At 43.4% G+C, this 23,397-nt stretch overlaps 1 protein-coding gene across 1 annotated transcript in view; it reads right to left on the reverse strand.

Annotated features, from left to right (window-relative positions):
- Positions 1-23,397, reverse strand: part of NUFIP1 (nuclear FMR1 interacting protein 1) — a 66,769-nt gene that overhangs the window by 32,460 nt on the left and 10,912 nt on the right. The window contains exons 4-5 of the mRNA XM_069758256.1: positions 13,311-13,373; positions 12,442-12,518 (exon numbers count right to left, since the gene is read on the reverse strand). Of these exons, the coding sequence (XP_069614357.1) occupies positions 12,442-12,518; positions 13,311-13,373 (140 nt within the window). The remainder of the gene's footprint in view (positions 1-12,441; positions 12,519-13,310; positions 13,374-23,397) is intronic.

Raw genomic sequence — 23,397 nt, forward strand, 5'->3', positions numbered from 1 at the left:
CACTGACGATCAGGTCAGAGGGCGCGATTAGTGTGTGCGCCGCCCTCTACCTGAACAGTCAGTGCAGAGGATGGGGAAGACGCAGCAGCGGAACGGGGAACAGGTGAATATAGCAAGTGCCAAGGGCTTGAGCAACGAGAGGTATGTGATTTTTTTTTTTTTTTAACACAGCAACAGCATTATATGGGGCAAATGTTTACATGGAGCATCTGATCAATGTTTGTGCAGCTTTATATTGGGCAAATGTCTTTATGGAGCATCTTATGGGGCCATTATCAACGTTTGTGCAGCATTATATGGGGCATATTTTAATATGGAGCATCTAAGGCTACTTTCACACTAGCGTCGTGCATTGCATGTCGCTATGCGTCGTTTTGTAGAAAAAACGCATCCTGCAAAAGTGCTTTCATGCGTGCCGTGTTGTGGCGGACCGTCGGCAGCAAAAAACATTACATGTAACCTTTTTTTTGCTGCCGACGGTCCGCCATTTCCGAACGCGCATGCGCGGCCGGAACTCCGCCCCCACCTCCCCGAAACTCACAATGAGGCAGCAGATGCGCTGGAAAAATGCATCCGCTGCCCCCGTTGTGCAGCGCATTCACCGCTAGCGTCGGTACGTCGGCTCGACGCACTGCGATGGGCCGAGTACGACGCTAGAGTGAAAGTAGCCTTATGGGGCCCATCATAAACTTTATGAAGCATTATATGGGGCGTATTTTGTATGGAGCATTATATGGGCCTATCATGAACTGTATGGAGCATTATATGGAGCTTCTGATTCAATATGGATATTCAAAAACAACCTACTGATGTCTCAATTTTACTTTCATTGGTATCTATTTGTATTTTTGACATTTACCGGTAGCTGCTGCATTTTCCACCCTAGGCTTATACTCGAGTATATACGGCAATTCCATGATTCACTTAGGGTATGTTAACACTGGATGTTTTTGCTGCTTTTTATGCTACTTTTCAGCTGCTTTTTACAGTACCAGCAAAGCCTATGAGATTTCAGAATTATCATGCGCACACATTAGTTTTATGTCATCAGGATTTTGTGCTTTGCAGCGTTTTTTTTTTTCTTCATCAAGTATGTCACTTTCAGCGTTTTTGCAGCGTTTTTCACCCATTGACTTGAATGGATAGTGAAAAAAAACAATGCCAATACGCAGGTTGACTTTTTTTTTCCCAGCGCATTTGCTGGAGAAAAGTCAATGACAACAGGATGTGACCTCACACTGGGCTCTGCTACCTCTAGATGGCAGGCTACATGGTTGCATGATGCGTCCATACAGCCTGTCATTCTGCAGAGACACTGAGCAGAGGACCCGAACCCCATTCAGTTGAATGTGGGGACCAACAATAGAGTGTTTGATACGCTGACATATGCATGACAGTGCGGCAAACACCACTTGGCGGTGATACCATCCCCGCGAGAGAGCCGCGATTCCCACGCCGTCAAAAGCCAGCATGAATGCTCAAAAAAAAAAATAAACGCCTGAAACCCTCAGCTGTCAGCGTTAGCAAGGCTGGTTATCAAGAATAGAAGGTCCTTACGCTGTTTTTTTATTTAAATAAATAATTTAAAAAAAAACTGTGTGGGGTCCCCTCATTTTTGGCAACCAGCCTTACTAAAGCAAACAGCTGAGGGCTGGTTTTCTCAGGCTGGTAAGGGGCCATGGATATTCCATTCCAGCAGCCCAGAAAAGGCACATTAGATGCGCCAATTCTGGAACTTTGCCCGGCTCTTCCCACTTGCCCTGTAGTGGTGGCAAGTGGGGTTCATATATGTGGGGTTGATGTCACCTTTGTATTATCAGGTGACATCAAGCCCACAGCTTAGTAATGGAGAGGCGTCAATAAGACACCTATCAATTACTAATCCTATAGTTGTATTGTAAATAAACACACAGCCAGAATAGAGTATTTTATTTCAAATAAAGCAAAAATGTGTTTTTTGCTTTATTTAAAAATAAAACACAGTTATACTTGCCTAAAGCCCAATTAGACGAAGCCCTTGTCTCCTGTAAGAGAATAAGCATAAAAAACAAAAATATCCCTCACCTGTCCATCGTTCTGTCCCACGCCATAATCCATGTCTGAGGATAATCCGTTTTCAACCTGGATGGTGCCAAGATGCAACCGTCCAGGCTGAGAACCACTGGTAAATGAGCTGCTGTGAGCGTAGGCTCAGTGACTAGCGGTGCTGTAAATGAGGCTGCGTTCCCAGGAGGGCTGAACTGCTGTGACCTTGGTGAGATCCCAGCTAGCACCGTGAGAAAGTCGCATGGTGCCGAGACAAGTTCACAGCACTTCACCGGGAGAATTTATTTAATTCTCTTGCAGGAGACAATGGAGTGAAAGAAGCGGAGCGAAACATGCGCATTGGGGCAGAGGGACGGGAATCCAGGTAAACTTTGTGCCCAACTCTTATTTTGCCTTACTCCACTTAAGGTACCTTCACACTAAACGATATCGCTAGCAATCCGTGACGTTGCAGCGTCCTCGCTAGCGATATCGTTTAGTTTGACACACAGCAGCGATCAGAATCCTGCTGTGATGTCGTTGGTCGGGGCTAGAAGGCCAGACCTTTCTTTGGTCGCTAGCTCTCCCGCTGACATCGCTGAATCGGCGTGTGTGACACTGATCCAGCTTTGTCTTCGCTGGTAACCAGGGTAAACATCGGGTAACTAAGCGCAGGGCCGCGCTTAGTAACCCGATGTTTACCCTGGTTACCATCCTAAAAGTAAAAAAAACAAACACTACATACTTACCTACCGCTGTCTGTCCTCCAGCGCTGTGCTCTGCACTCCTCCTGCACTGGCTGTCAGCGTCGGTCAGCCGGAAAGCAGAGCGGTGACGTCACCGCTCTGCTTTCCGGCCGCTGTGCTCACACAGCCAGTACAGGAGGAGTGCAGAGCACAGCGCTGGAGGACAGACAGCGGTAGGTAAGTATGTAGTGTTTGTTTTTTTTACTTTTAGGATGGTAACCAGGGTAAACATCGGGTTACTAAGCGCGGCCCTGCGCTTAGTTACCCGATGTTTACCCTGGTTACCGGCATCGTTGGTCGCTGGAGAGGTCTGTGTGACAGCTCTCCAGCGACCAAACAGCGACGCTGCAGCGATCCGGATCGTTGTCGGTATCGCTGCAGCGTCGCTTAATGTGAAGGTACCTTTACAGTTTATGCATTTTGCCATGTATGCACTGCTAGGAGTCTTTGTTTGGCACCTTTCATAGCTCTAATCTTTATGCTAAATACCATGTATGAGGTTTGCACTAAGCTCCATGTTGTCTTCACTTACACAGGCTGTGCCGCATGTGGGCCCCTCCTGTTTTGACAGTCGCCTTGCTAAATTAGCATATTCATGCATCTCAGCCTTTGTGGTTGTTGATACTAGCTTTAAGGCTATGTGCCCACGTTGAAGAATAGACGCAGATTTTTCCCTCATTAAAACCGCACACCTTTGCCAAGGAAAACGCATGCGGATTTTAGTTTGTTTTTGAAGTGTTTTTCGTGCGTTTTTTCTGTGCGTTTTTGAGCACAAATAAAGTTGGGAAAAGAAATATATCCATTGTGTTTTTTTTACAGCAGGAACAGTTTGATGGGAAATACTGCTCCCATCGAGCTGATCCTGCAGCCACTAAAGGAGAACAGACATAGGCCGATGGGAATAGTAGTCTCATGGGCCTATGTTTTGTTTTAGACAGACAGAGACAGACATAGATCATACCAGCCATCATCTAGGAAGACTGAAATGATCTGGGATTCTTGTCTTTCTGGATTATGGGATGCTCATGGGATGGCATGATGGGATGCCCATGATGTCACTTCCTATTTGCTGCAGTTTTGATTTACTAAACCACAGCAAATGCGCTTTAAATCCGCAAACATTTTTAATATTTGTGGATTTCAAGTGTTCCAATACAAGTCTATAGAGGCGGAATTGCCGCGATTCCGCAAAATAAGTGAACATGCTGTGTATTTTAGCGCGATGCAATTCCGCTGCGGAAAAATAAGCAGCATGGGCACAGCAATTGTGGAATGCAATTAAAATTAATGAAATGGGTTTTGTTAGTGTTTTTTTTAAGTGTTTCCACAGTGGGAAAAAAGCAGCAAAAACACTTAAAGAACGCAACGTGGGCACACAGCCTAAGAGTCAGTTTTGTTGTCCAATTGAATCTTGATTTTTTTTTTAGATTGATTCCCACACCAAAGGATCGCATAAATGATTTAGCCTTTTTATTATTGAACCTACCTGAGTACAAATGTCATTAATATAAATGTATTGGCACTAGGCACTTTAATATTGTAGATAGCACTGAGATTCTAAGGACTGCTGAACTCTCATTTGTGAAGAATTGTTACTGAATATTCTTGCACCTTTCTTGAATTGTAATTTTGTATTTTTTTTTACTACTTAATACAATATAAACTACTGTATGTTAAATTGGTATTTCATTTGAGCCCTCCCTTACCCTAATGGTTAAATCTTCGCCTGAATTTAGGAGTGTGCACCTAATGTTATAGGAGTATTGCACGAATAAGGACTTTAAGATAACACCATTAAGAACATGTGTATGATTGGTCAGGAATAATAATCACTTGTCAGTTAAACATTTATCTTGCCGACAATGATAGGGTTTCAAGTAATAAAACCTCTTTTCAACAATGATTGGTAGGGGGACTAAAAAAAAAACCAAAAAAAAAAAAAACCATGCAAAGGGGTTGTTAGCACGTGGCCCCGAGATCCTTTTTAACAGGACCAAGCCTGCTATTCAGTAGAACTGCAAAAGGTCCAGGTATTAAGGTGGAGATGAGGTGTCTGTGACTAAATCTAACTTATTCTTTAAACATTTAATTGCTCATTTCACCAACAGTAGCTTACATTGCTTTTACTGTAAAAAGACTCATGAATACAAGAACACATTTCTATATAAGCAATTTGCAAACTATCACAAATCATTTTGGTCTTTAAATACAGCTGTAGCCCTACGACATAGCCATAGCAGGGTGCTGGATTGAATCCATCCCACCAGGTAAAGACTCTTACTCTCACCTATGTCCACACAGTATCATCTTTCAGATTGTTTTTGCCAACTTATTCTATGAGCCACCGGCAATGATGAAAATGAGCTGACAGCTCCTCGCTACAGTCTGATGCACCCAGCGGTAACCTGGCCCATGTTCACACTACCTGCTGTTCCATCTGCTCAGGTTTAGCAGACTTCGTGCATTTAATGTTGCCGCTGTCGGACTGCTGACAGCCAGTCATTATGTTTTGAAAGCCAATCCGATTCTTTATGTGTTAGAGGAAAAATCTGAATGACAACACCTACAATACCTTTTATAATCATTCAGCGCAGACCTGTCACTACCAATGTACTAAGGATGGCGCGTGGGCAATCCCTTTTAAGTACTTCTGCTGCACGGCTCTCTCCTATCCCCATCAACTGAAAGTTGTGACATTGATCAAAAAAAAAAAATAATAAAGAAAATCATGAGGTTGAAAAGCTCAAAACTAAGCTAAGGAAAGTTTACCAAACATACTGGGACACACTGATTTCCTAGAGCTGCGGTATGCCGTACTTGGTGTTAATGCTATAACAATGTCTTTATGCTACTAGTAAAATATAGGAAAAGGCCTCCAGCAACAATTACATTGTAAGGAGGTCACAGATGTCAGAGCATCAAGCACCACTCCAGGGTTTTTGTTTTATCTCAGTGCTGGAGTGGTATTGATAATGTGAGTTCCCTGCCCTTAGTGTTATACTTACCAGCCGTCATTTTCTGCTCTCCCTGGCACCACGCTCTGATCCCAACACCACATTGTGACCGCAAGTCAAAAGGTAACAGGCACAAGCTCTTAGTGCAAGTTTAGGAGAACCCCAATCAGACCCTCCTAGACTTACAATGAGAGTTATCGCCCAGCAAACACTGGAAAGATGTCAGGTCGTGGCACGAATAACCGATAAGGCGAAAGCTGGTGGGTATGTGACTAAGGGCAGATAACTTAGATGAATGACACCTCTCCGTTTAAAAGTGATATCGGGAATAAGGTAATAGCGCCCCCGAGAGTCCAAAAATCTACCAGTAGCTGAGATCCTGGAGAACACGATTAGGGCCACTTTTTACGGTCTCAGATCACTGTTATTTAACTAATAACAGTGATCACGTAAAACAAAAACAGTGAGATATGGCGTTTTCTCTCCTCAAACATGGTATAACATGCAGACTACAAGCATAACATTGGACAACAGTAGCAGATGTACCAGAGTATTAGGGGATGTTCACATGCTAAGTGCAGAACGTTCTGTACCATTTCTGCATCTCTTCCCAACAAATACGGCCATTTGTTTTTATTACTTGAGTTTGTGGTGCAGATGTTTCCCCCACTCATTAGTATGGGTGAAATGTGTAGCAAAAATGCTGAAAACATTACATGCTGCCGAGTTAACCCCTTCACCCCAAAGCCCATTTTTAACTTCCTGACCAGGCCAATTTTTACAATTCTGACCACGGTCACTTTATGAGGTCATAACTCGAACGCTTAAATGGATCCCACGGATTCTGAAACGGTTTTCTTGTGATATATTGTACTTCATGTTCGTGGTAAAATTTATTTGATATGACTTGCATTTATGTGTAAAAAAATACAGAAATTTCACGAAAATGTTGCTAAATTTCAAACTTAATTTTTATGCCCATAAATCAGTCTCATATCGTACAAAACAGTCAATAACTAACATTTTCAACGTCTACTTTACATCAGCACAATTTTTTGAAACAATTTTCTTTGTTAGGAAGTTAAAAGTTAAACAGCGATTTCTCATTTTTACAAACAAAATTTGCAAAATTTTTTATTTATTTTATTTTATTTTTAAAGGGACCACATCACATTTGAAGTGACTTTGATGGGCCAATATGACATAAAATACCCAAAAGTGATAATTTCCAAAAATCGGGTCACTTCCCCCTCAAGTGACTATATTTTTGGAAATTATACCCCTTTGGAAATTTAGTGATGTGCAGTTAAGTGTAGAGATGATTTTGACTCCATGGGTGTTTTCCAGAAACCAGCAGCAGTGGATGTTGCGGAGTGAAAATTGAAAACTGCAATTGTAGTGACCAGTACGCTGTAGCGACCAGTACTTTGCACCCAGCTCATGCTTCTGGAGACATGCACCTGTAAATTAGGCGGGCTCTCATCACTACAGAAATGCCAAACATGTGGGTGCCAAATATGGTTTAGGCACAATGGGGCTCAGCAGGGAGGGGGCATTTGGATTTGGGAGCGGAGATTGACGAATTTCTTTTGGGGAGTGAGCAGCCATTTAGCTTTTCCAGAGCTTTTGTGCTACCAGTAACGTGGAAGCCCACTATATTTCCGTTAACAAATGACGGACCTGAGTGAGGGCTTGCTTTTTTATGGATTGAGTTGAAGCTTTTATTGGGAACATTTTACATAACGTTTATGATCACATTTATCCGGCGCTCTATAGAGTACTTACATCGGGGTTTCCATCTAAATCTCAGAGTGACGTGACAAATGAAACCCCTGATGGATCAATTCACTATAATGATGCAGAGTTACTCTTTGACTACGCTTTGCACAAAAAGGAAAAAAAGAAAAAAAAAAAAAAAAAAAAAAAAAAAGGGGGCATGAACCGCACCTCCAAAAATCATAAGTTGATCTAAAGCCGCTAGGCAAAAATTTATATAACGGAATATGAGGTTTTCATTTCAACATTCTGATCAGACTGTATGAAGCCCACTGCCACGTCACGGCAAACCTCGTAGTGGGTCCTACCGCCCTAATGGAGCGGAGCCGTGCTGCTAACACCGCCACAGCGGCAATGCACCAGCAGGGCGGACAGCCTGTTGCCCCACAGCACCCATGCTGCGAGACTGAGCCCCCATGACTCCAGACCACGTCGCCCCACCAGCACAAAGCCACAGCAACAATGGCCACCACACAGCACCAAAAACAGGATTTTTGGTTGCTTACCGTAAAATCTGTTTCTCGGAGCCTTCATTGGGGGACACAGGAACCATGGGTGTATGCTGCTGCCACTAGGACAAAAAAAAGTTAGCTCCTCCTCTGCAGTGTATACCCCACCGACTGGCATTTTGAACTTCAGTTAGTGAGAAAGCAGTAGGAGAAAAAGCAATAAGGTTGAAATAACACAACCACAAAGATGGGAAAAAAAAAAAAAAAAACGGTAAACATGAGAACAGTCATACAACATAGAACCACAGAAAACTGCACAACTTGGGAGGGTGCTGTGTCCCCCAATGAAGGCTCCGAGAAACATTTTACAGTAAGCAACCAAAAATCCTGTTTTCTGTATCGCCTCTCATTGGGGGACACAGGAACCATGGGACGTCCCAAAGCAGTCCCTGGGGTGGGAAAAACAGACTTCCATCAGGTCAGAGGACTCACCACTGCCGCTTGCAGGATCCTTCTGCCCAGGCTGGCGTCCGCCAAAGCATAGGTATGGACCTTGTAAAATTTGGCGAACGTGTGGATGGAAGACCAGGTTGCCGCTTTGCAAAGCCGTAGGGCGGAAGCCCTGTGGAGTACCGCACAGGAAGCACCGACTACCCGGGTAGAGTGAACCTTTATCCAAGGAGGGGGCACTCTGTTCTTGACCCGGTAAGCCTCCAAAATTGCCGTTCTGATCCAACGAGCAATAGTCGCCTTGGAAACCGGCAGGCCTCTACGTGTGCCATCAGGGATGGCGAAAATAGAATCCGACTTTCGGAAAGCGGCCGTGCTAGCCAGGTAGATCCTCACAGCACTGACGAGGTCCAGCCTGTTCAACGATCTTGCCTGCACGGCCACCGCAACGGGTCAGAACACAGTGCGGCCGGGGGAAAAAGGCAGCGCGGTCGTCTGCAAGGCCACCGCGCCGGAGAACAGCGCGGCTGCCGAAGGAAGTAGCGCGGCTGCCATGCGAACGGAGCGACGACCCCCGCCCCATGTGTCCCCTGCGGCCAATATATATAATGGAAGGGACAGAAAAACGTCGACCAGGCCAAAGCAGCCTGGAAAAATATCACAAGGGACCCCCAAATGACTACCCCGGACTGGGGTGGGACTCAGAGGTACTTTGATGGTAGGGTATGTAGGAATTCTCAACTAAAACATCCCATGCCGTCCTTACTAACCACAATCCGGGGAAAATATCAGACGTCCAGGGAGCTGGACGTCCTCGTCTCCTCCAACCGACAGGCTCTGGTGGCGAGTGGGTGGGGGACGGAGCAAGGACCGGACTTCTAATCACGGTTGTGTGCTAGGATCTTGGTCCTGCTGATCCATGTATGATCTATCTATCGATCTATCTATGATCTACGTATCTATGAGGATACGGGGTGGCAGTACACACCATACTCTTAGTCCATAATGTGGGATTACAGGTGTGGCTGTTCACCCTGTATCCTACGGAAAATCTGAAAAGGAACGAAGCACATTGAGGTAGATAACGCTCTAATGAAAGACCCGTGTACACCTCCTACTGACACTAAGCTAAACTGAACTTCATAATGCCAGTCGGTGGGGTGTACACTGCAGAGGAGGAGCCAACTTTTTTTTGTGCATAGTGTCAGCCTCCTAGTGGCAGCAACATACACCCCTGGTTCCTGTGTCCCCCAATGAGAGGCGATAGAAATGAAAAATTGGCACAGGTGATTTTAATTGGCAGGAAACTGCAAAGTTAGGCTTCTTTCACACTTCAGTTGTTTAGCGTCAGTCTGCTCCGACATAGTGACGGATCCGTCACAATTGTTGAGAAAACTGCTCTAACGGATCAGTTTTTTTTTTACGGATCCGTTACTTGGGGTTGTCTGGGAAAAGTATCTACTTTTTGGAGCATGCGCAATTGAAAAAGCGGATTGGGGCGACGGATACGCCAAATGACGGTCGCGACGGATCCGTCGCCCATAGGCGGCCATTCTATGGAATGGCAGACGTGACGGATCCGTCGCAAACCGCCATTTCGGCGCAGACAAAAAACCTTATAGTGTCCGTCAATGTCTAGATGACGTCCGCCAAATCTCGACGGATCCGTCACATGGCGGATGGAATGGACGACCATCCGCCACAATCTGTCGCTAATGTATGTCTATGGGAAAATAGCGGATCCGCCACCCAAAAAAATGGCGGATCCGCTATTTGAGTAAAATGGCGGTTTCAGACTGACGCAAAAAGACTGAAGTGTGAAAGAGGCCTAAGGGGTCTAGCCCATTTTGGCTCGCACTGAAGAGCTGGAGGAAGGAGAGTTTCAGTGCTCCTTTCATTTTGGTGCTGGTGCTGTGTGGCGGCCATTGTTGCTGTGGCTTTGTGCTGGTGGGGCGGCGCGGTCTGGAGTCATGGGGGCTTTGTCTCGCAGCTTGGGTGCTGTAGGGCAACAGGCCGTCTGCCTTGCTGGTGCATCGACGCTGTGGCGATGGTCGCCGCACGGCTCCCCTCCATTAGGGCGATAGGACCCACTACGAAGTTTGCCGTGACGTGGCAGTGGGCTTCATACAGTCACATCAGAATGTTGAACTGAAAACCTCATATTCCGTTATATAAATTTTTGCCTAGCGGCTTTAGATCAACTTATGATTTTTTGGAGGTGCGGTTCATGCTTTTTTTTTTTCCTTTGTACTCTTTGACTATGTCTGGCCTCTGTTCAGTGGTGTCCTTTTCAGAAGTGCGCAAATCTGTGGCTGACGAAACTTTTATGCAATCCTAAGAAGACGGACACTGCTGCTGGATCACAGGTCCTATGGCGTCCACGGTGCCTCCATCTGCCTCATTTTAAGGAATGTTCCATCGGGGTTTTGTCTGAATTATGTATTTCAGTGATTTACTCAGAAACCCCAGTGTTCACTTCAATCATTAGATTTTGGAATAATAATAATAATAAATAAAGTTATATAATTGGATGTGTTTAAATAAAGTGTTCCTGGACTTAGATAATCTTATAAATGTGTCCCTGCTGTGTACGGTGTAATGGCTGTGCCTGACTGTACAGGGACATGGTCTGATCACACCACAGCTCCTTTTGGGGGGGGGGGGGAAGGGGGATGGGACAGAAGAGTATACAGACATTACAGCACGGGATCACAGCTGATTTTGTGTGTGAGGTACAGCATTTCCCTGCCTGTTTCTAACTTGAAACCTTGTTTCACTTCGAAGAAAGGATCAGCTGTGATCCCCTGCTGTCCTGTCTGTACTCTCTATTGATCTATTGATTTAAATGAACTTGTTGGTGGAAAACCCATTTAAATCTGCAAGTCACAAAAAAGCATTGTGTGCATGAGACTTCAGGATTCTCATTCACTTTGTTTAGCATCAGGGAAGCCTTCAAGTTTTGTGACAAAGCATTGAAAAAAAACCCAAAATAAATGTGCACACAGCCTTAAGGTAACAGTAACTAATGTGTGGTTGGCTCCGTTTTAGAGGAAAATGCGTGTGGATATTTTTGTCCTAAGAAAAAGAAACATGCAGAAAGTCAGGGATCACCAAATAAATTACAATGTTTATTTAGAGTATACAAGAAAAGTAAAAAAAAACTTTAAAAATCATTTAAAAAAAAAAACATCAGAATACACATCCATTGGTAGAATTTGGTCCAACTACCACATGCCCAAAAAGTGCCTAGAGAACAAGACCACATTATGTTGCAGCTGTCGGTGGGAAGCGTGGAGGTCTTGTTCTTTAGGCACAGACTTTTTGGGCCTCACTTGCGGCTCTGTAATCGCACGGCCGCAGGTAGGCCCATATTATTCATGTTCTTATTTATATTTTAATTTCCTTATGCCTGCATCTCATTCATTTCTGTGTCCCTATTAGCGCCATTTCTTAAGTCTATGCTCTCTATTGTGTTACCATTGCGGTTATATCATTTCAGGCTAGTTCGTTTTGACATGTGGTAGTTGGACGATTTTCCCAAGCGGTGTATAGGATTTCCTTGACACTATTTTTCAGTTTGTATACTAGGCGTAAAGAGCATTAAGAGGCTCCTTTGCAAGCCTTTCATAGATCTAGAGTCAGTGTGGCTTTGTACTTGGTGTCAAGATATTAAATATTGATATTGATTTCTTACAAAGAGGCCAGAGTAAGTAAGTTATATTGTATTTGGTGCCTATACAGCACCTTCATGTTTATGTATACTGTGGTGCATTGCTGTCTGTTGGGCCAAATTCTACCAATGGATGTGTATTGTAATATACCGGTATGTTTTTAAAGTTTTTCGGATTTCTTGTATACTCTAAATAAATATTTTAATTTATTTGGTGGTCCCTGACTTTATGCATGTTTCTTGATTCTTTTTCTTGGTACAAATTGTTGACATGCCTGAAGTTGCCCACGTACCTCTTTTTTGCATGTGGATATTTTTGTCCTGGCATACAATGTTCAGTAGTAAGAAGAAACAGTAACAAAGACACTTACTTTCGTCTCTCTTCCCTCCATTTACGGATTTCGTCTGGTGTGTCTAGTTTTATTCTCTTGGCTCCAGGTCCATGATTCTGGATTAGAGAAGTAAATATCAGACACTTTTGTTACATCTTGTGGACATACTATACATGTCTGAGTTTGCTGTCCCTTGTTTGAAAAGTATATTTGATCTTACAATTATAGCAGGCAGCAAATTACAATCACTTGGAGGCCTGTATTTAATGGCGGAGAGAAGGGGCAAACCAAGTTTAGAACAGCTCCTCAAAAGAAAGCACAATACACACATCACATAGATCCCTTAGGTGTGATGAGACTGGTGCATTTACTTTCAAAGTCCACATCACGGCTTTATGAGGCCAGCTAGAGAACGATACAGCTCATGAGTCCAACAGTATTCAGTTTCCAACAACCCATCCTGAATGATAGCTGCAGCTTGTATTCAGCAATGTGGGATCTCAGCAGGGAAGAGGGACATTGAGGAGTTGCTAATCAGGCTAGGTTGTCAGAAATTAGGCTAAACCTGCATACAGCATTATACAGCCATTCTGATACGGATCATAAGTAAATGCAGCATTTTTAATCAGGTCCAAGAGATCTATTTAACAATGTACGCAGTTGATATTGCGAAATCTGGTGAGATGCACTCAAAAAAAAAAAAAAAGGTTGTTTCAAGTTCCCCAAACTGTATTTAAAACAGTTTAAAAGTGGCAGATACTATAATATGTTGGATCCAGAATTATAAAGTTTATACAAAAGGCTTAAGATAAAGATGAGCAAAAAGAATCTGAACTGCCCTGGGACTGAACTGGACGCCGGACCAGGATAATTTCAGTCTTTTTGCTACTCTCTAGCACACAACTTACATTTTTCCAGTGAAATTGTACCAGCTTCTCATGGGCTCTGAAACTGCAGTCCGCTTCTTGGCACTGTACAGTATATAAAAAAAAAATATGGCATGTTTAGAGGAGATTAACATGCTTGGATATCACAACTTTTTCGGGGTTGAGAGAGCGATTGAGTGTGTAATTTGGAGAAATTCTGGTCTGCATATATATCCAATACATATTTTAATTACGATTTAGTGTCTGATTTCAGCGTTATTGCATTTTTTAGTATAGTATTAGTGCGAAAAAGTTTTTCCTAAAAGCAAAATCAGATGAAAAAGGTTATTTTTCCACCTCTCATACTGAAATATTAAAATAGCCAGTACAATTACTGTACTTATAGATTTGTGAGCTTCTGTACATTGTAGAGTCGCAGACGACTGAAGCATGGGAGATTAACCCTTTCACACACCCCGACATACACAGTTAGTCGTAACCATGACGCACATGTGTGGTGCGAGCTCAGGAGTGGTGCCTGTCCCATACAAAGAAAATGCCAGCTGTAATGCATACTAGCCTCTGTCTACAGTAGTGATCAGCGCTAGCCACAATCACTGCTGTTTCAATATTTAGATGCCGCTATCAATTACTGACAGTAGCATTTAAAACGCATGTTAGCCAGCGCACACTCATCGGCACCCACCAGCGCCTCGCTGGTATGGCAGGCACCTGTATGCCAGCGAACCCATGGGACACCTCTGAGGTTCAGCTATAGATTTAGATTCAAAGGAGATAAAGAGAGTTCATATTAGAATTAGGCTAGGTTCACATCGTGTTAGTGCCATCCGTTTAACAGATGCGCTAACGCTGATGCCCAAAATCGCTTTTTTGCTACAATCGCGTTAACGCATGCACTAACGCATGGTACCATTGCGTTAGCATGAGTTTGCAATAGAGGTGTATGCACAGCGAACGTGTCCATTCGCTGTGCGTTAGGCTTAATGTACCCGAAAACGCGGTAGACGGCGTTTGAGGGTGCGTCACAAAGTAACGCATCATCACTAACACATGCCGATTTTGACATGCGTTACAATAATGGAAGTCTATGGGCGCTTTAATGGATCTGTTACATAGCGTTAGTGCCGCTAACGGATCTGTTAAACGGATCGCCCTAACGCAATGGGAACCTAGCCTTAGAAAAAAAAAAGTTTAAATCACACCCCTTTTCAAAATCAAAAAAGAAAAAAAAAAAAAAAAATCATCAAATTTGGTTTCTCCATGTCCATAAAAGTATTATCTATCAAAATATATAACATACATTTAACCCCAAGGAAAAAACCAAAGGCACCAGATTTACACATTTCAGTCACCGAAGCATCTCCCCCCTCCCCCCCTACAAATGGAATAAAATATTAAATGTCTTATGTACTTAAAAATGGGCATCAATGAAGAATACAGATCAGTAAGCAAAAAGGTAACCTCTACACAGATCCACGAAACAAATAAAAAGTTATGGGCATCAGAAAACACATACTATGGCATGTAAAAGTTTGGGCACACCCTTGGTCAAGATTACTGTTATTGTGAACAGTTAAGCAAGTTGAAGATTAAAATGATTTCTAAAAGGGCCAAGGATAAAAGATGACACATTTTCTTTGTATTTTAGGGGGAAAAAAAAAAAGAAAAAAAAACACAAACATTCTCAACTTAACATTTTAAAAATTACTAAAAGGACAAGGGGCCGATGCAAAAGTTTGGACACCCTTGGAGATTTGGGAGCTCAAATAGCTTTGACTAAGGCTTCAAACCTATATTAGCCTGCTAGGGTTATAGCTTGTTCGCCATCATCGTAGGCCAGGCGATGCAAATTTCCCAGCTTTCTGAAAACCCATATATCACACATACCCAGCTCAAAATAAAGAGTGGAAACAAAGAGATCCATAATTAAAATACATTTTTATTATATATCAAAGATAAAAAGGAAATGTTACAAAAATAAAAAAGCAGTGTGTCCCCTGGAAGAAGCCAGCGGCAAAACGCACGTTGGGGTGAGAGGACGTGTTTACCAGCTCCAGAATATAAGGTGAATTGGTCTCCTATTATTGCGGGCATGGGCCCCCACCTGGTATAAGCACTGCTTTTTTATATGGTCCGTTATTAAAATGTAATTTTCTCTTTCACCAATACTATTTAGTGGGCCTTTATATTCATACCTACTTAGGGATTATAGGTGGTTAAGCACTATAGGTACCCATAATTCATCTTTTCATGCTTATTGCAGGAGACCTGCCATTGTTATGTATAGTACTTATCAATAGTCTTGATTTTTTTCCTTCTAGGCTTGGCTAGTTCAGTTTTATATCATTATTGGATGCACTATAAATATTGAAATTGCCTGCAACTGAGTAACCATGCAGGACTATTTGTAAAGGTTATGTATTCACTTGGAATTTATATACAAACTAGATGGTGGCCCGATTCTAACGCATCGGGTATTCTAGAATATGCATGTCCACGTAGTATATCACGTAGTATATCGCCCAGCCACGTAGAATATCGCACAGCCACGTAGTACACCGCACAGCCACGTAGTATATTGCCCAGCCACGTAGTATATTGCCCAGTGACATAGTATACAGCACAGAGCCACATAGTATATTGCACAGCCACGTAGTATATTGCCCAGTGACATAGTATACAGCACAGAGCCACGTAGTATATTGCACAGCCACGTATGTCACAGGTTTAAAAAACCTGTCATGGCAGGTACTTCTCGCGCAGGACCTGTGATGAGGTCGCGGTCACATGACCGTGACGTCATGGCAGGTCCTTGTCGCATACCATCCTTGCCACCGGAACCTGCTGCTTGCATGGAGCAGTTACCGGAGCGTCGCGAGGAGCAGGAGAGGCGGCGGAAGGTGAGTATATAATGATTTTTTTTTATTTTTTTTATTATTTTTAACATTAGATCCTTTTACTATTGACGCTGCATAGGCAGCATCAACAGTAAAAAGTTGGGGACACACAGGGTTAATAGCGGCGGTAACGGAGTGAGTTACCCGCGGCATAACACGGTCCGTTACCGCTGGCATTAACCCTATGTGAGCGGTGACTGCGGGGAGTATGGAGCGGGCGCCGGGCACTGACTGCAGGGGAGTAGGGAGTGACTAATCGGACTGTGGCCGTCGCTGATTGGTCGCGGCAGCCATGACAGGCAGCTGGCGAGACCAATCAGCGATTGGATTTCCATGACAGACAGAGGCCGCGACCAATGAATATCCGTGACAGACAGACAGACGGAAGTGACCCTTAGACAATTATATAGTAGATTATTTGAGGTCTCTATTTTGGTAGCCGATACCGTCCTCTATGAGGCACACTGCTTTTTAATTTTTGTTAACATTTTCTTTTTATCTTTATATATAAAATTGTATTTTAATTATGGATATCTTCGTTTCCCCTTTTATTTTGAGTGGGGTATGTGTGATGTATGCTTAAGTGAAGAGCCGTTTTTACTTTTATCTGGACATTATACTAATATATTAATAAAAACCCAGCCTCCTCTAACCTTGTGCCAATAAAAAAAAAAAAAAAAAAAAAAAAAAAAAGCGCAGCCATGGGATCTTCTAGGCAGCTGCCTAACACTGAAAATGGTAGAGGCCCACAAAGGAGAAGCCTATAGGAAGAAAGCAAGGAGTTTTATAAGTTGCTCTTTCCTCTACCAGAATGGCAGACAGTGGGAATTCAATATGTGTATCAGATAATTGAGCAGGGGGAGTTGAAGTCCTTTACTCGATTGCAGGCAGAGTTTGGTCTCGGGCCTAAGTGGGAATATCAGTATTTGCAGATGAGCCACGTATTTGGAGCCCAGAATAGGGACAGAAATGCCAGTATTCAAAGGATATATTGTTGGAGTATGTGTGTGGTGAGGGGACTACTAGGGGGTTTATTTCTAGTCTTTAGGGTATGTTCACACGTTCAGGATTTCCATCCTTTTTTTTTCAGGACAGTTTTTTTTAAAAAACTGCAGCTCTTGGCAGAAAACGCAGGTCCTTTTTTTGGTCCTTTTTTTGTCCTTTTTTGATGCGTTTTTTGATGCGTTTTTTGATGCTTTTTTTATCCTTTTTTTATGCAGTTTTCTATGCAGAGACTGTGTGTTTCCTAGGAAGCTTTTTAGGGCTAAAATGGCTGAAAATACCCTAACCCTACCCCTAACCCTAACCCTACCCCTAACCCTACCCCTAACCGTAACCCTACCCCTATTCTAACCTTAGTGAAAAAAAAAAAAAAAAAAATTCTTAATTTTTTTATTGTCCCTACCAATGGGGGTGACAAAGTGGGGGGGGGGTGTCATTTACTATTTTTTTATTTTGATCACTGAGATATAACCTATCTCAGTGATCAAAATGCACTTTGGAGCGAATCTGCCGGCCGGCAGATTCGGCGGGCGCACTGCGCATGCGCCCGCCATTTTGCAAGATGGTGGCGCCCAGGGAGAAGACGGCCGGACGGACACCGGGACGCCGGGTAAGTATAAGGGGGGGAGATTAGGGCACGGGGGGGGCATCGGAGCACTGGGGGGGGGCGGGATCGGAGCACGGGGGGGGGGCAGCCACACTCCGCCCACGCACTTCCGCCCGCTCCCCCGCACTTCCTGCTGCAGCGGTTCTGCACATCAAATCGCAGTAAAACCCGCAGATATATTTTTGATCTGCGGGTTTTACTGCGATTTTGACCTCACAATGGAGGTCTATGGGTGCAGAACCGCTGCGGTTCAGGAAAAAGAAGTGACATGCTCCTTTTTTGCCGCAGCTATTCTGCGCGGCTTTTTAAACGAAATTACGGACCATGTGCACAGCAGTGACTGTTTTCCATAGGGTTACATTGTTATGTACCCTGCATGGAAAACTGCTGCGGAACCGCAGCGGCAATACCGCTGCGGTTCCGCAGTAAAAAAACGCACTGTGTGAACATGGCCTTATAAAGACTTGCTGCATACTTACCTTCTGGGGTATCTGATCACGGCAAGAGCTAGGTGGGAGAGAGATGTGGGCCCAATGGAGGATGAAACTTGGGAATCGGTGCTGGAATGGGTACCAAGGCTGTCACTGAGCGAACCGTATAGGCTTTCACAACTCTATGTTATACACAGAGTCTATAAATCTCCAGAAGTATTGTTCAAGGCAGGTTTGCGTGATGACTCTGAATGCCCAAGGTGTAGGTCTGCAGATGCTGACATATTTCATATGATGTGGACATGGTTGGTGGTTTTGAGTCGAGTGGAAAGTGCGTACAAATGTATGGTGCCAAGAGACCCGATATTGTGCTCGTTGGGATGCGTGGATGAGATTGGAGTGGATAACGATCTGAAGACAGCCATTGCCAGATTACTGTATATGGCTCCAAAGGTAATAGCACGAAATTGGATTAAGGATGAGCCGCCTACAAGAAGAGAATTCCTTCAGTATGTAAAACAGGGCCTGATATTAGAAAAAGGGATTTATAAGAAAAGAGGGAAAATAGAAACCTTCGATAAATTGTGGTCTTCGTGGCTCGCCATGGGATAGGTTCACTATAAAAGAAGGGTGTTTAATATGAGGCATGCAGATCTACATGAGATGATAGTAACTCGATAATCCTGATGGTTAAGTTATTAAAAGAGGTGGGCTGTCTGTTTGGGAGGGGGTGGATTAAGTTGGGAATGGGGGGGGGGGGGTCTGTTTTTGGGTGACAACTCTGTATTGAAATATAAGAATGTAACAAGTTAATTGTCATGTGATCCTAAATAAAAAATTATTTAAGATAAAAAAAAGTTTCTCTTTCCTCAGTTAGTTAGAAATGCAATGAACCCCTTAACGACTGACGATATGCCTTTTAACGGCGGCAGTTAAGGGTACTTATTTTTCAGCGTCGCTTTTTAACAGCGCTGAGAAATAAGGTTATAGAGCCCTCCAGCGTCAGAAAATCTCCGGGGTCTCGGCTACCAGGCGCATGCGCAGTGCACCCGCTGAAAGCTGCCGCCAGGCACCAATAGCAGATTTCTCTTATTGGTTCTTTTTGATCACTGTGATAGACTTTATCAGAGTGATCAAAATTAAAAGAAAAATAAAAAAAATAGTAAATCAAACCACCATTTATCACCCCATTAGTTAGGTAAAAATAATAAAATTTTAAAAATTATTTTTTAAAATTTTTCATTAGGGTTGGGGGTTAGGATTCGGGGGGGGGATCCTAACCCCCAACCCATCATTGACTCCTGCGATTTTGCGTTCAAAAAGTCAAACAATGTTCCCTCCCTTCTGAGCCCTGCCATGCGCCCAAATAGTGACTTTTCCCCACATACGAGGTATCGGAGTAATCAGGAGAAATTACAGTACCCAAAGTTTGTGGTCCATTTTCTCCTGATAACCTTTTGAAAAAAAAATAAATAAAAAATTTGGTTCCAAAATAAATGTTTTGTGAAAAAGTAAAACGTTCATTTTTTCCTTCCACATTACTTTAGTTCTCATGAAACACCTGAAGGGTTAATAACCTTCTTGAATGTGGTTTTGCGCACCTTGAGGGGTGCAGTTTTTAGAATGGTGTCACTTTTGGGCATTTTCTGTTATATTGACCCCCCTAAGTCACTTCAAATGTGAGATAGTCCCTAAAAAAATAGTTTTGTAAATTTTGTTTGAGAAATCACTGGTCAACTTTTAACCCATGTGTTACTATGTTCCTTATAACGTCCCAAAAAGAAAAAAAAAATTTTCTGCTTCCAAAATAGATAGAAGATAGTATTCTGCTACAGATGGATCTGGATAAGTTGGAAACTTGGGCTGAAAGGTGGCAGATGAGGTTTAACAATGATAAATGTAAGGTTATACACATGGGAAGAAGGAATCAATATCACCATTACACACTGAACGGGAAACCACTGGGTAAATCTGACAGGGAGAAGGACTTGGGGATCCTAGTTAATGATAAACTTACCTGGAGCAGCCAGTGCCAGGCAGCAGCTGCCAAGGCAAACAGGATCATGGGGTGCATTAAAAGAGGTCTGGATACACATGATGAGAGCATTATACTGCCTCTGTACAAATCCCTAGTTAGACCGCACATGGAGTACTGTGTCCAGTTTTGGGCACCGGTGCTCAGGAAGGATATAATGGAACTAGAGAGAGTACAAAGGAGGGCAACAAAATTAATAAAGGGGATGGGAGAACTACAATACCCAGATAGATTAGCGAAATTAGGATTATTTAGTCTAGAAAAAAGACGACTGAGGGGCGATCTAATAACCATGTATAAGTATATAAGGGGACAATACAAATATCTCGCTGAGGATCTGTTTATACCAAGGAAGGTGACGGGCACAAGGGGGCATTCTTTGCGTCTGGAGGAGAGAAGGTTTTTCCACCAACATAGAAGAGGATTCTTTACTGTTAGGGCAGTGAGAATCTGGAATTGCTTGCCTGAGGAGGTGGTGATGGCGAACTCAGTCGAGGGGTTCAAGAGAGGCCTGGATGTCTTCCTGGAGCAGAACAATATTGTATCATACAATTATTAGGTTCTGTAGAAGGACGTAGATCTGGGGATTTATTATGATGGAATATAGGCTGAACTGGATGGACAAATGTCTTTTTTCGGCCTAACTATGTTACTATGTTACTATGTAAAATTGTGCTGATGTAAAGTGGACATGTGGGAAATGTTATTAACTATTGTGTGAGCCACCACTGAGTTAAGGGCACAAAAACTAAAAGTTTGAAAATTGCAAAATTTACAAAATTTTTGCTTTTTTTCATAAAGAAATTATAGTGAAGAAATTTTAGCCACTAACATGAAATACAATATGTCTCTAAAAAAAAAAAAAAACAGTCTCAGAATCAGTTGGATCCGTTGAAGCATTCCAGAGTTATAACCTAAAGTGACAGTGGTCAGCATTGTAAAAGTTGGCTCGGTAATTAAGTACGGTACCTAATTAGCTCTGTCACTAAAGGTACAGTCACATTAAGCGACGCTGCAGCGATCTAGACAACGATGTCGATCGCTGCAGCGTCGCTGTTTGGTCGCTGGAGAGCTGTCACAGACAGCTCTCCAGCGACCAACGATGCCGAAGTCCCCGGGTAAGGCCTCTTTCACACTTCAGTTGTTTGGCGTCAGTCACTTCCGACATAGTGACGGATTGACGGATCCGTCACAATTGTTGAAAAAAACGGTTCTAACGGATCAGTTTTGACGGATCCGTTACTTGGGGGTTGTCTGGGAAAAGTATCTACTTTTTGGAGCATGCGCAATTGAAAAAACGGATTGGGGCGACGGCTCCGCCGAAAAAACGGTTGCGGCGGATCCGTCGCCCATAGGCAGCCATTCTATGGAATGGCGGACGCGACGGATCCGTCGCAATCCGCCATTTCGGCGTTGAAAAAAACGTTTCAATGTCCGTCTATTTTCAGAAAACGTCCGCCAAATTTCGACGGATCCGTCGCATGGCGGATGGAACGGACGACCATCCATCACAATCCGTCGCTAATGCAAGTCTATGAGAAATTAACGGATTCGTCAAAAAAATTGACGGATCCGTTATTTGAGGAAAATGGCGGTTTTAGACTGACGCCAAACAACTGAAGTGTGAAAGAGGCCTAACCAGGGTAAACATTGGGTTACTAAGCGCAGGGCCTGGTTACCATTGTAAAAGTAAAAAAAAAAAAAAAACAAAAAAAAAAAAAAAACTACATACTTACATTCTGGTGTCTGGTCATGTCCCTCGCCTTCAGCTTCCCGCACTGACTGAGTGCCGGCCGTAAAGCACAGCGGTGACGTCTCTGCTGTGCTTTGCTTTACGGCCAGCCGGCGCTCACAGTCAGTGCTCACAGAAAACTGATTGACAGGTTGGTTACACTTGTCAAACAGTGTTTGACAAGCGTGACCAACCTTTTTCAATTGATGCTGCCTATGCAGCATCAATAGTAAAAAGATATTCTCACCTTCCGGCGTCCCGCGCAGCTTTCCCGCTCCTCGCGATGCTCCGGTCCCAGTAATGCTTTGCGGCATGACCCCAGATGACGTAGCGGTCTCACGAGACCGCATGTCATCACAGGTCATTTTCGCAAAGCATTACTGGGAGCGTCGCGAGGAGCGGGAAAGCTGCGCGGGACACCGGAAGGGGAGAATATCATGATTTATTATTTTATTTTTTACAATTATATGGTTCCCAGGGTCTGGAGGAGAGTCTCCTCTCCTTCACCCTGGGTACCAACCGCACATGATCCGCTAACTCCCCACATGGTGGGCATAGCCCCATGCGGAAAGTAAGCGGATCAATGCACTCCTATGTGTGCAGATTCGCCGCGATTCCGCGCTTTAATGAACATGCTGTGGTTTTTTCTGGTATGCGATTCTGCCACGGAAAAAAACGCAGCATGTACACAAAAAATGCGGAATGCATTCTAAAAATAGGATGCTTAATGTATGTTTTTTTTTGCGGTTTTATAGCAAAAAAAAAAAAAAAAAAACTTGAAAATTCCTAAACGTGTGCACACAGCCTAAGCCTTGTGTCCAGAAGTGGCAGAATACAACAATCTGTACATCTGGGAGAAGCTATTTAGAAGGCAACTGCCTTTTGCCTTATAAATGTGAAGCTTATCTTTTATGTTCCCAACAAATGCCTTTATAAATGTACCTTAATGTCAAGTGGTTTGATAGTTTTGTTTAGAGCACAATAGTGAGAAACCTTTTATTTTAACTTTTTTCTTTTTATAAAAAACCCTTTATCTTGTTTATTGGGCATGTGACTTGCATACATGTGACCACATGCTGACTAGACATGTGTGGCCTCCCTCAATGAAAGGGTGTTTAGAGAGGCCAGACACATCTAGTTGGAATGTGGCCGGTAGGGCTGTGGAGTCAGAACCCATTTTGGTGGATTTGGAGTCGGCGTCACGGAAACCGAGGAGTCGGAGTTTTGGCTTACCAACTCCACAGCTCTACTGACCGGAGGAAGTACACGAGTGTCAGCTCCCGGCATGAAGAGCTGTGAGGATTCACAAGTCTCCAGCCACTTAGCGACTGCAGACTTGTACCCCAGAGCAGGGCAAACCCCTTTAAATAGATGTGTGTTCTGCTGATACTATAGAACCAAACC

Source organism: Ranitomeya imitator, chromosome 3 (genome assembly GCF_032444005.1).
Source record: "Ranitomeya imitator isolate aRanImi1 chromosome 3, aRanImi1.pri, whole genome shotgun sequence".
NCBI classification, from domain to species: Eukaryota; Metazoa; Chordata; class Amphibia; order Anura; family Dendrobatidae; genus Ranitomeya; species Ranitomeya imitator.